Source organism: Camponotus vicinus, unplaced genomic scaffold, assembly GCF_025532165.1.
Source record: "Camponotus vicinus isolate PSW18456_S1 unplaced genomic scaffold, iyCamVici1.0 SCAF_1, whole genome shotgun sequence".
Lineage (NCBI taxonomy): Eukaryota > Metazoa > Arthropoda > Insecta > Hymenoptera > Formicidae > Camponotus > Camponotus vicinus.
In genome coordinates this window covers 2,242,232-2,256,043 of record NW_028141945.1, presented here as the reverse complement: position 1 = coordinate 2,256,043, position 13,812 = coordinate 2,242,232, and the positions used below count along the sequence as shown (strand labels likewise).

Sequence of the window (13,812 nt, the reverse complement as noted above, 5' to 3'; positions counted from 1 at the left end):
AAACAATTTATTATTGTGAAAATTTAATTTTTTTATTTAAAATAATCAAAATTTACAAGAATTTTCTATTCGGATTTAGATTCTATATTTAACTACGTCGTGTAAAATATTCTTTTCATATATGACATCATTATATTTCGCAGTATAATATATTCACATTCTTTTTGGGAAAAAATAATTTTACTCGGCTAATCCGAGAATATGCATAATTATACTCGCATATTAAAAGATCTAAAAATAATAAATTTACTATTTTCTTCCGTAGTTTTAAATGATAAAAGATACGAGAATTCCTTCTTTAATAATATTTTTTATTATATAAAAATTGAGAATGAGGAATTATATTTTTAATAATTTTTTATATTTTTATATTTTTAGTGGTTTAATAATTTAATATTTAAAATTGTCTTACTATTTTTCGCAACATATTTAATATGACAAGAATATTATTATATCTAAAATATGATCTCACCTCCTTGAGGAAAAAACTTCGAATAGATGCACTTGAAAGTATCTTCTCTGACGACTCCCGTAGGACATTCAGCCTTGAAGCCACGATATATTCTCTTCAGTTCGGCCTCCGTGAATCTGGTCGCTCGGCAAAGGCTTGCCAAAGAATCTGGCCTGTATCTCGGTATTTGCTCTTCCTCGTATTCCGAATCTGCGACATAAAAACAGAACGTATTTGTATTAATTGCAGCAAAGGAATCGACAAATTTCTTCTGTGTACCGCGAATCCGTCGAACCGACTAAAATCTCTAACAAGATTAAAGAACTTTGCTGAAAGCTTAAGACGGAAGCCGTTTTACGAAGATCATATGGAATAGATACGAACAGCGCAACTATTGATGTGATATAAAATGAATGAAAAAGTAATTAAATTTGTTAAACTAAAAAGAATCTATACTTCTTAGCAAAACACATTATATAAATATAACTTTTGAATAATGATGTATATAATTTTGTAACATATTGTATTTGTAACATATAAGAGGAATTAAACTCCTTTACATATGCAATTATTTTTTAATTAAAGCCGCACATTTTACACATGTAAAAGAAAATTTTTTTAAAAATACTAAAATTTGTTTTTATAGGTACTATTTTTTATAGATACATGCATTTTATATAAACACATATTCACGAATATAAAAATTAATATAAAGAAATGAAGTTTATGAACATAAAATATAAATCGCCGATTTTTGTATTTCATAATTTCTATCTATTCAATAGTATATATATGAGAATATTAAATATATGAAACTTAAATTAAAATAAACTTGAAAATGATCTTTTTCGGACATTATTGGTCTATTAGAACTCGATAAAACTTGGCATCGTTTTCCTGCCGCTATTTCAATTTTAATCTTTTTTTCAATATGCGATACATCAATCGATACAAGTTTATAAAGCTTGGATTTAACGATACATTGCAATCGCGGGGAAAAATCTAAGATTGAATTGCAAGATTTAAAATTCTCGCATAATATTGCAACTGTATATTTCCGTCACAATAGAAATTTTTCAAATCTCGTGATTTCTTTTCAGATTCTAATATTCGATTGCATACATTTTTTTATTAGTTTTTTATTAGTTTATTTCTAATTTAAAGGAAATTTCTAAAAATGTATAAGTTTTAAAGTTTTAATTTATATATTTTGATTATTACAAAAGTATAATTTCAGAAGCGAACTTTTTTTTAAACAAATTCTTTTAAACAAATATATGCAAGCAAATTAGTAAGAATGTGTATATGGTGTGTCCCCATTAAGTATTTATTTTAACTTTATAATTGCGGCCTCAAAAACAAAGTATTATAGTTTCAAAACAACATTAAGTGGATAACTACTTCATTACCTAAGGCAAATTTTATGATGTATTATAATAGAATTTCATTCATTGGCCACGACGATAATAATCGTGCATACATTTTTTATATTTTGTACTTATTAATGCCTATTAGAAGTGATGACGAAATACGTTTTGCCAACTTGGAGTGCACTGGCATTCATGAAATTTTGTTTGTTTATGAGGTATACGTGAGCTAGCGTTGCATTACTTGCATCTTATTTCCCATGGGATGGTCTTTTTCATTCCAGAAAGAATCTGTCGAACTTCCAAGAAAGCTGAACGTGGAACACGTTCCACCTTCGGTGGAATAAAGCACAGCGTTTATGAAACCACTGCAAAAGACAGTGAGACACAAGGAATCACGATAGTGTTAGACAAGATTTTGTAAAAATTGCTTTTCCTTATAACTTGAAAGCTATTCGTTCTATATCACGTGACTCATACAATATTTATTAAATTTTATTCGATGTCGGGGCGTCTTGATGTCGAAAGATGAGGTGAATCTCCAAACCGTTTATGGAAACCTTACAAACGAAACGGTATGACAGATTTGTAAGATGTATTTCTCAAATACTGCTGTTATTGAGGAGTTTTGCATTTAAACACACAATTTTATAAATATTAATATTCGAACATAGACTTTTTAATTTTTATATTTTTCTTTTAATTTTTTACTATGAAAAAGAAAATTCTAAAAAAAATTTAGATTAAATTTAATTATTTGGATGAATGTGTAAGAGAGCGAAAAATGTATGAATTCTTTGATAAACGAGAACAGCGAGGATACGTGCGCAGGATACATGTATACATTTCTCCTAAAAAGATTTAAATTTCAGCATCACAATGAAAAGATTTTGTATTACAAGGGTGTTATTCGTATATATCCAAAGTAATATATGAGCCTCTTATGTTTTAAAAGAGATGTAAGATCAGTTTTTGATTATAATTTCTATGTCATATTGAAAATATTAATGATGTAATAATTTTTACAAAATTCTTGGAATTGAATTTTATATTATCTTTAAACTAAACAATTAAGATATTTTAATCACTATTAATTTCATTTTTCTGTGTGCTGGTTTTTAAAGAAGAAATCTTAATATAGCATTAAAATTTAAAAAAATGAATAAACTATATTATGGGGTGTAAAAAATATTACTGATTTTCTATAAATGAATAATTGTCAAAACAGGCATATAAATTAAATTCAAAGAAATAAAAAGATGAACAATAATATATAATATTATTTACAATATTATTATTAGAAGAAACATTGTTATGTATACGATAAAAATGTTTTGTGTTGTCTTTCTTAATGCAAACGATTTTTCGTTATTTCTTTTGACATAAACGATCTCAATGAAACGATTTTGTAAGAAATCTCTTTCACATCGTGAAACACCGTCGTGCACAAGAGTGCGCAATGGAAATCGGAATACGTATCCGTGCATACGATACTCACATGCAGTATGGAAGATTTGGATTCAGGGAGGAAATTCGAGACACTTTTGCAGTGCTGCCACGTGTATATATATGGAGCTTACGTTATGTTTTCCACAAGAGGTTGCGAAAGTTGGAAGGTGAGAGAGCAATCCAGTGTTGGAATTTAAATCGAATCGTCTTGTTCCGACAGCACTGAATTCTTGCAGATTCAATCTGCAGACAAATGTGATACAGGAGGTAAAAGATAATAACGAGATACGACGAGAAATCTCACAGCATCAAACGATTTCTCGCTTCACGATGAACGATGGCAAATACTCGGACAGAGAACATCTGTGGTATTCAGAACTTAAGACAGTCTGTACTCGAATATAAACAGTATGCTTGCATTATTGTGGAGAATTTTTCATTGAATTATGTTAATGTCTTCGTGAGAAAACAAGTGTCTTATCAATTAAAAAAATTTATAGATTCAATAATCATAATTTGCGCTGTTATTACGTATCTTGCCTCCTAATTATTAGCTATGATAAGAATAACGTATGATATGAAATTAATAGTATTAAAGAAATTTAATTAAAGTTTCTCGTCTGCATTGTAATAAGCAATATCATTCCATGGAATTTTTTACATTTACATTTCTTCTCAAAATACAGCATATCATAATGATTATAGGAATAAAAAAACTTCCAAATTTAATCTAAATGACGAGTTACTTCCGTACTCTGTTTACTCGTCCATGTCATATGCTTCCTAAACGAAGGATCGGTTTGACCAAGCGTAAATAGGGTCAACGGCGAGGCAACATCCGTTCAACCCTACATCTCATTCGGGATGATACTTTAGGAGAGATGAAGATAGAATCTCGCGGAGGGTCGATACTCCTCTTTCGAAATATTGGATTTGTGCAAAAGATGAAAGGCATTCCTCACGGAATGCATCAGTTGCTGTCAGACAAGCAGCATGTACTTGCTCTCTGTTTCCTAATGAAAGAGCAGACTATTGGAGTTTCCATCGATGTGTTCATCGACATCAGAGATCCCACAGGAATCTATTCTACGCTTGTAATTGAATGAGAATATTTATAAATAATTTCAGACATCAATAGATATTTTAAATCACGTAATAATTTTCAATTCAGCACAATCGCTAGATGTTTTGAAGATGGGTTAACATAAAGTATAAGGCAAATCGTGAAAGACTCTTTCCTTTATTTATATTCTTCGTATAATCAGATGAAATATTATGAAAAATTTAGCGGAGCATTTAGTGGGTTTATTTTTACATCTTGAATTTTATGAAAAAATGAATTATCGTAGATTATTCGGATATTCGGGCGTTTCAGAAAGAACGAGATTGGGATTTTACATAACCAGATTAATTTATGCGACGTGCTGCATAAAATCTTATCTTTTTTAAACTAGTCGCGTCGAGAAGAAAATGTGGTTACGTAAAACAGAAATTCTATTTAATTTTATATACTTTTATAATTCATATATTTATATAAATGATATAAGTTTGATAATGTGGCAAATGTTTTTTATTTTAAATGTTATAACTTTATGTAATAATTATTATATATTATATATAAAAATTTTGTTTGTTTACCTTTTTTCTTATCATTCACATATTACTATTTTCTGTTTAATATTTTTCACATATCAAGATAATTTATTTTCGTCGATATGTATATATATATATATATATATATATATATATATATATATATACACATATCGACGAAACAGATTGATATATCCTGAAAACAAATATATATATATATATATATATATATATATATATATATATGTATATATATATGTATATATATATATATATATATTTGTTTTCAGGATATATCAATCTGTTTTTTAATGAAATTTTCAATAAAAAGGAGAGAGAACGCGCGCGACTTATGATTAATTAACATTGCATATATGCTAAAACTTTTTTTTCAAGCAATGAATTCATAATGCTAATCAAGGTATGACAAACGTCGTCATAAAAATTTAACCAATTTTTACCGTATATTCTATCGTTCGGCTGTTCACTGGAAAATCTTTTATTTTATTTTATTTCACTCAAATGCCATAGCAATTAAATGAAATCTATATATTCAACATAATATGTATTATACTTACAAGAATATTAAAAAAAAAAATATATATACAAGAACTGTTTTTTAGGATTTAAATAGTATTATAGCAAGTTTTAAAAATCTTTATGAAATAAATGTAGGAAGAAAGAGTTTTTCCTTCAAATAAATGTATATTGTATATTTTATATATATAAGAAAAGAGTTAATAATGAATGAAATTGCCTTATAATCAAAATAAATTAAATTAAAAATTATTATTTATTTAATATATATATGTTGAGTTTGCTGTAATATTATACGAATAAATTTGCTGCTTAATAAAGTTATGGCTGAAAACAAACAACAATACAAATGCAAGCGCTAACCAACGGTATTTCACCGTCCTTCGCACTGATATGTCGGACATATGACATAACGTTGGTTCCAGATATTTCTCTCATAAATTTGTTTGTGAAAATGTAATTTGCGGATGAAACCGCATCTGGACTGTATGAATTTTCATGAAGTTGGCGACCTCGAATCCCCAAGATAGACTACGTGCGTATTCCGCAGATCTCCGGGGTATTGCGTGATGAAAGAACACTTTGGTGTCCATAGAATACGTGAGACAATAGCAAAAGCTATAATTGTAAAACTACTCTCGCATACGTGAAAATATATTTTCAAATTCTCGATGATTTAATAGAATCTAAATTTAATTAATAAATTTTTCGCCTCGTACTGTTTTTAAAGAATATTTCGCTCTCGTAACAGCTTTTAACACTCAAATTAATGTATCAATTGGTTCGCGAAAATTAAAAGCTATCATTCAAAAAGTTTCTCTTGTCCTTTTTTCACTCATATATATATACTTTTTTTAAATTTGAATTTTGCAATGAGTTTGACATAATATGCACATCCACATATATATTACAAGTTCCTATAATATGCGTATAATAAGCAATTGCGCGTAACGTTTCTATATGTGTTGAAGAGAGTTTTCATGCATTGTACATCATAATTTATGTGTATTTTATTTTCGAAGTATTACTAAAATAATTCACAAATTATATAATTCATTGAAGTTAGATTACAAATTGTTGAAGAAAATTTATTTATTTATATAGAAAGATTACTTAAATAATACATAATATTTCAAAACAATAATATTATTATAACATTAAAGCTTACACAAATATTTTCAATTTTCGATAAGACCTTGTTAAACAGTTAATAGAGATGTCGAGTGGATCCAAATGAGATCGATCGAAAAAAAAATATAGTGTAATGAGCTTCGCACGCAAAGAGCATGCAAGCGTTGTTGATGCAAGTATCATGCAACATAGATGACCGGTAAAACACGTGAGTAGCATGCAGTGTCGGGTAGGAAAACTCTGGAGACCTTCATGTTTCGCGAACAAATACATTCTTTTACTGGTTAGCCAATAGAGAACGCAAGATATAGTGACGTTAGTTCATCGAATATCGTACTTTGATAAAACGTAAAATGTTATTCCCACATGACTTCTCGATTGTTGAATACATCAGAAAAGAGAAAAGTTGCTTCTTACAACATAGCATATATGTGTATATGTACATACATATAATTATTTTATTTTTCGTAATTAAATATAACATTTTATATTATTAATTTTTCTATATGATATTATTATTTATATAAATTATTAATAGATTTATATAAATGAAGAGTTAAATCGGTTTTTAATGAGCATTCAATAAACACACTATTGTTTTATTTCATATTATAATATGTTACATGATTCTAATTTTATTTAAAAATGAGGTATAAATAATACGAGATATATTCATATAAGCACACATACAATTTTTTCTTATTTTTTCTCTTTTATTTTTTTTAATTTTATTTCTAAAAAATGCTTTTAATCCGATGGATTGAATAAATGCAATTACATTGCTAATATGTGTTTTCTAAAATATAGCATTCTGACGTACTATCTATAAAAATATCCAACAACAAATTTATCTTTTGCGACAACAATAATTTTTACATCGATAAATCTGGGAATATACCTAGAGCAAATTTGACGCCGGTCCAGGCTTGCCTCACGTAGTTAATTAATCTCCTGTAGAGAGGCCTCGGCGGTCTCTTGGTAGAAGTTCCTTCCTCATCGTCGCACGTGCTATCGTTGTCCAGCGTTCCCGGTGGCCGACCCACGCCCGTTAAAGTGCCAGCTTGGTTCCTCTCGCCGAGGATGTTCACGACTTCTCGCAGCTCAGGCGCAACACCCTGCAGTCCTGGTGCGTAATTCGCGGGGGCGACGCCGGAACCAAAGAGGTTCGCGCCGCCCCCGCGATCTCTGCCGCGTCCACGGCTTCCGCGGCCCCAAACAGTGCCACTTCCTTCGAGAGTTTACGTGATCAAATCTCGATGCTTATATTTAGCAGATCATGTGTATTTTTATATAAGCGAGAAATTTCGATTAAAACGATGAGACGTTAGGTTCTTGTAGATAATATCCGCTATGTACTCAAAATATTGCGCGATTTTAACAAATTTATGATTTGAAATATTTTATCGGTTCCTTTTGCAGTTAAGATTCTAATTACGTTATACACGATTAAATTATTTAAAGAAAAACAGAAAGCAGTTTAGTTTTTAATCGAGTTATGACTTTCGCATCTGAGAAGTTTATGGGATATGAAATAACGAAGGAGAGAGATCGTTGCAATGTAGGTATTCTCAAGGGTGCCGTTAGCTTTAAATATAAAATGCGAGTATATATCATATTCTAGCGCGGATAATTAAACAGAAAATTAAAGAGAGGTCTCTGAATTTTTAAAAAATATAAAAGTTGCATGCATTATTCATATATATAACGTGTTAAAAGTGTGCACGAAAACACTGTATCACGATTAATTGCAATAATGATCTTTTAAATTACTTAATTGATATTACTGTAACATGAAACCTTTTCTAATTTTCGATCTGATTTAAATAATAAAATACTACTATTTAAACTCAATATATAGAAGAAATCAAATATTAATTAAGAGCTACAAATAATATATTACAGGTTACAAAAATAAAATTATCATTTTCTACATTATATAAAAATATAGTATAATTTAATTCCTGATATTAAAGTACACTAAAATATTGAATTAATAAATGCAAATATGGAATTTAAGACTTTGTTGTATATTTTGCTATGTGGAATAGCATTTGCATTTATTTGGTATTCTCAGTCTTCCACCTTTCAATTGTGATAGAATGCCGCAGTACCTTGGCGCTTTTTGTAGGAGGGGAGCCCCACCACGGGGCCGCAACCCCCCGCGGTTCCTGCGACAGAAGAACTGATGGTGGCAAGACAGGGAACACCCCGACCGCCACCTGACCGACGTTCCAAATCACGACGTCTACAACCTCCTCCTCCCCCACCGCCACCGCCACTCCCGGCGGACAACACCACGACGGACCCAGAGGTACGTTTGCACGGCCCTCTTCTCGCGGAGCCCTTTTCTTTCGATAAGGGCCCCGCTCGTTTACGTCGCCGAAGTCGCCACAGGCTTCCAAGAGAAACTCTGCAAGGTATTTCGTAAGTTTGTCACCCCGACATCTTTCTCAATTCCTCGTTTTATCGATATCATTTTCAACTTGTCTTTTACGATTATTCTTTAGCGCACATCAAAAATATATTTTCATCCTTTCCGCAGGTTACTTTACTTTTGCTGTAATTTTATATAACACACATTTAATGTATAATTTTGTTATTACGCGTATATATTATATCATCTCGTTTGATTACATAATATATTATTTCTGAAGTATAATATATGCGCATATTACGCTGATAAAATATGCGGAAATAGTAAATTGTGATTAATTCTGATATGCACAATAATCCACGCAATTATTGAGGCGGTTTTTGTAACAGAATAATATATTGTACAGATTTTTCGTCAGCGACCGTATCGATTTCTCAATGGAAACTGCATACAGGTGCGCAATACAGTCAGCGAATTTTCTTGCTTTTTTCGCGTTTTCCGTGTTCCGTCTGCTGCCTCAAAAAGCGTACTTTCCGGCCGGATACACCTGCACTCTCGAAATTCACATCAAATGGTCAACAATTTACAAGGATCGCAATTTTAACGGAAGCATCTTTCTACACCTTCACCCACCCGCGACAATTTAAACACATATAATTTTTCTTTCCAGAAAGAAGCTCTCCCATTTGATGTGAAAGCTATTCTTACTGTTAAACTGACATTGCTTGCAAACGGAATATATTATATATAAACAAAATATAACAGAATATACTATATAAACGGTATCATCTATATATAGATTCCATCAAAGTAATATTATATATTAGAATTGGACGCGCATCCATATTTAGAATACATATATATATATATATATATATATATATATATATATATATTTATTAATATGTATGCAAGCTGAATATAGATATGAAATCTAATTTATATCAGATTTTTAGATTAAAAGATTTTATATTAAATAAGTATACACATTTGAAGGAAGATTTCTCTCTTATCCGAGAATTCTATCAAATGTGCTCTATCAAATATGCTCACCCTGACACGCGTTTCAACACTTCAAACACGTCGCCTATTTCGTTCAGAAATATAACATTAAAATCAATTCCTACGATAAAATATCCATGGATTAAACTTTGGTAACCCACGATTTATTTAGCTCAACAATTTATTCATTGAATAATGTGCAAGTTTGTCCCCGTTCTTTATTGCGCTCTGCGCAATAAACTCTTTTCACATTCAGGACTTAGGGCGTTGGCATGAAGCCTTGGACGAGATCATAATGCTTGTTCTCAAAAGTCGTAGTTGGTTAGTGTGAGTTGTGAGTTCGGTTGTGTTAGTATCTGAAACAGGCAAAGAAGAGACACATGCATTAGTTGTGTTTGTGCTGCGTTAGAAAGGTTGAAAATGAGTTGGGATGAGAAAATGGAGTTTGCATTTCTGCAACGTATCATATGATGATTGTAATAAAATCAATATCTTATTTCAATTTTATAGACACAGAGCATACAATTGTATAAATGTTCATCCTTCAAATTTTGCAAAATAAAAATATGTATATAGTCAAATATTTATATTATTTTAAAAATATTATTTATAAAATTCTATTTATTGAATTTATATGAATTAAATGATGAAATCTTTTGAGAAAATAATTTTATTTGAAAAAATATATACGATTTATTTTTAGGAAAGAATTTTCTTTTCTATAAAAATGTATGCTGTAATGTTTTTCTTGCAAAGAGAAACATCTTTGATTATATATTCTATTATTATAAAACACATACATTATTATACTTGGTTTAAAAATACTTTCGCATTTCTAGAAAGAAAAATCAAAATTTGAAAATTTTTTGAAATTTATACATGTATATTATATAAATATAAAAATATACATTATGTATATTAATTTTCTTTCGAATAAAAAAATCTTACGAGTATTGTAAATAAAACACCATATCAAAAAAGAACATATTTAATGGAACATATTTTTTTATTATATTTAAATATTAACAAATCATACATATACATTTATTATATTCTTTTACACACAATTCTTACAACCTTTATTGAACAAAATAACTACTGTGTTTAGTTTTCTCACTTACTGTGTTGAATCAATTAAGGTCAAATCAAAGAGTTAATGAGTTCATTTTTCTAGGTTTAATACGGATTTCATAATGGCTGCCTATAAATTCACGTAGCAGCAGGTTCATCGTCTCCCTTTTTCTCATTTCAGGAGATTGAGAGAGATATATAGAATAATATCGATGTTGCGTCTTACCACAATTGCTCCTTTATCTTAACTACGATCTAATGACTGATTGCAACATGCCAGCAATTAACGTGACTACCAATCGAAAATTTATATTCGTATAGTTGTGCACTTTATAGTCGTTACAGTCCTACTTTCAAGTTCACAAATTATACCATACGATGTATGTGAGGGTGATAAAATAGCAACTAGATTCGTAAAGCTACTTGTCGAGCGAAGTTCTTTGAAATTGCTTTGAACCGAAGAACTTTCAAGCTATGTGCTTCGTATGCACATGAGCTTTCTCGACTGAATGAAGAGACGATCAAGGATCTAAGGATAAAGAGGAGATGACGAATATCATTATTCTCAAAAGATTTGCTGAGATGAGATAAAAATCGTAGAGAATCAATCACTTTATTTTTACAATGTAGGAAAAAAGTTATTAGAAAAATAAGTATAAAATAATATAGTAATAAATTGATATATATTATCTTGCAATATATATTTACTAATAAGCCAATAAAATACAATAAAAAATATTCTGCTTATAAAATATAATACTAATGTTACAGAAAAAAACTTATAAGCGCATAATATAAATTTATTATATATTTTTGTGAAAATTCTTCAAAATAATTGCTTATATAATTGTTTTGATAGATGTAATAATACGTTTGTTCAATAAAAAATAAAAGTTTGCTATCTGCATCTAGGATAATAACGTTTGCAAAGTCGTTAATAAGAGAATAATCGAAATTCAGCAGCGCAATCGACTCGAAGTTGATAAAACCGTAATCAATTTTGCATTATAATTGAGTACTAATGGTAGCAATTGTGCTAAGGTATGCTTGCCATAACTCTTTGCGATACTGCGAATAAAAGAGAAAAGTATAAAATGAGAATAAGCTCGCCAAGTTCGGAATAAAGTTCGAGCAGTTTTGCGAATTTCGAAATCTTTGAAAAAGAAATAGCTACGAAGAAAAGAAATGTATCAAAGTCATACATCTCTTAACTAAAAATATAATTTATCGCTTGATAGTTCGCTGAAAGCAGAAATAGACTTATATCTTTAGGTATGTAAAAAAGAGATTGATATTTATATCCGGAAGTTTTACGATCCTATACCTAGATCTTTTCTTTGTTTCTTAGCCATTGCAGAAGAGATATAACTCAATAAAAAATAAAGATAGATACGTCCTTTCGTGATTCTGCGATTATACTGAGGAAATAATACGAGTAGAAGTGGAAATATACATAGCATATTCATTCAATCAAGGATCTATCGGGGTAAAGAAGAGACGAAAATTAAACCTAGGAGAAATAAGTTTATGTGAGCGATATGTATAAATGTATACGAAGTGTGTAATTTAGTAAAAATTATATTGCAAAAAAATTTAAATGTAAAATTGGTAAATTTTATTAGTAGCTTTTACTATTTTTTAAATAAAATTAATGGTTATGATGATAACCATGCATTATGGTAGTTTTTTACGATACTACAAATTAAATCAAATTATTGATAAATATTAATCTGTTTGTATCAGCAATTTTAAAAGTGGTCCGTTTATATAGAGTTTCGCTAATTTATATAAATCAGTGTCTCTAACTTTTCGTATATATGTCTCAGGTTTTTTTAATAATTATATATTGGAAGGTTTGATGAGCAATTACTGCGGCCCTCTGCGGCATGTATTGCGGATAACACGTGCTTATTTGCCACTTTTGTATTAGGCTTTGTGACCTTCGGAGCTTATATTATATTAATTCAAGATATAGTGTAAAAGAGCGCTTAAAAAACTTTTGATATCATTGAATGATTAAAGCATTTACTTTGTTCACGTGTCACATAACTAGAGAAATAGCTTGTCCTATAAAAAAAGAATTGTACTGCTTATCGATTATGATTTTTCTTTTTCACCTCTGCGTTTTATCTCCGTATATCATTTTTATCTTCGATTTGATCAAATTGCTTACGTTCGTGGAATTTTAAGAACAGGATGAAATAAGAAAGAAAATAAAATCCATTATGTATGTCAAAAAATTTATATATATAATATTTAAATTTTTTTTATTTTAAATATTTTCTTAATAAATATTTTTTGATAACTAAGAAAGTGTAAAATAAAAATTTGCACATTCTTCAATTTTTAAATTTCTCAAGATAGTAAAATAAAATATTTTTTTTAATAAGATCAATTAGACAGAATTGCAAATTAAAAGATTAGGACTATCAATTATTATTATAACATATATTAAGGATAAAACATGAATTATATTTTTTTATAGTTATCTATACTGATCAATAATTGTGAATAAATATTAATAATAAAATCGGCATATTTTGATAAAGCAGCAGTATTATATATTATACTGAAAATGTATCTCTTGCGTTAGATTATATATTATTCCTATATAATATCAATATCCTATCGGTGAACAAACATTCCGTTGAGTCTGTTACTGTAAGAAGCTCTTCGATTATTGTTGTCGACTAGAGTACCATTCAAAATCGACTTTTTTCTCCTGGGGCGACCGTCCCTTCACATTACTCTGATTCTCTTCAGTTTTACCTTACGATCATCTCAATTGGCCATTTTTCTTTTCTTCCAATTTTCGTCCTGATTTCTTCGATCTTTTC

General features: G+C 29.4%; 1 protein-coding gene and 1 long non-coding RNA gene across 2 annotated transcripts in view; both read right to left on the bottom strand.

Annotated features, from left to right (window-relative positions):
* The window catches only part of LOC145967391 (A-type potassium channel modulatory protein KCNIP1), a 134,770-nt gene that overhangs the window by 27,510 nt on the left and 93,448 nt on the right, over positions 1–13,812 (bottom strand). Inside the window, exon 4 of the mRNA XM_083092242.1 lies at positions 473–661. Within this exon, the coding sequence (XP_082948368.1) occupies positions 473–661 (189 nt within the window). The remainder of the gene's footprint in view (positions 1–472; positions 662–13,812) is intronic.
* The window catches only part of LOC145967395 (uncharacterized), a 62,417-nt gene continuing 57,405 nt past the window's right edge, over positions 8,801–13,812 (bottom strand). Inside the window, exons 2-3 of the long non-coding RNA XR_014437396.1 lie at positions 9,956–10,260; positions 8,801–8,938 (exon numbers count right to left, since the gene is read on the bottom strand). This is a non-coding gene — a long non-coding RNA (uncharacterized LOC145967395). The remainder of the gene's footprint in view (positions 8,939–9,955; positions 10,261–13,812) is intronic.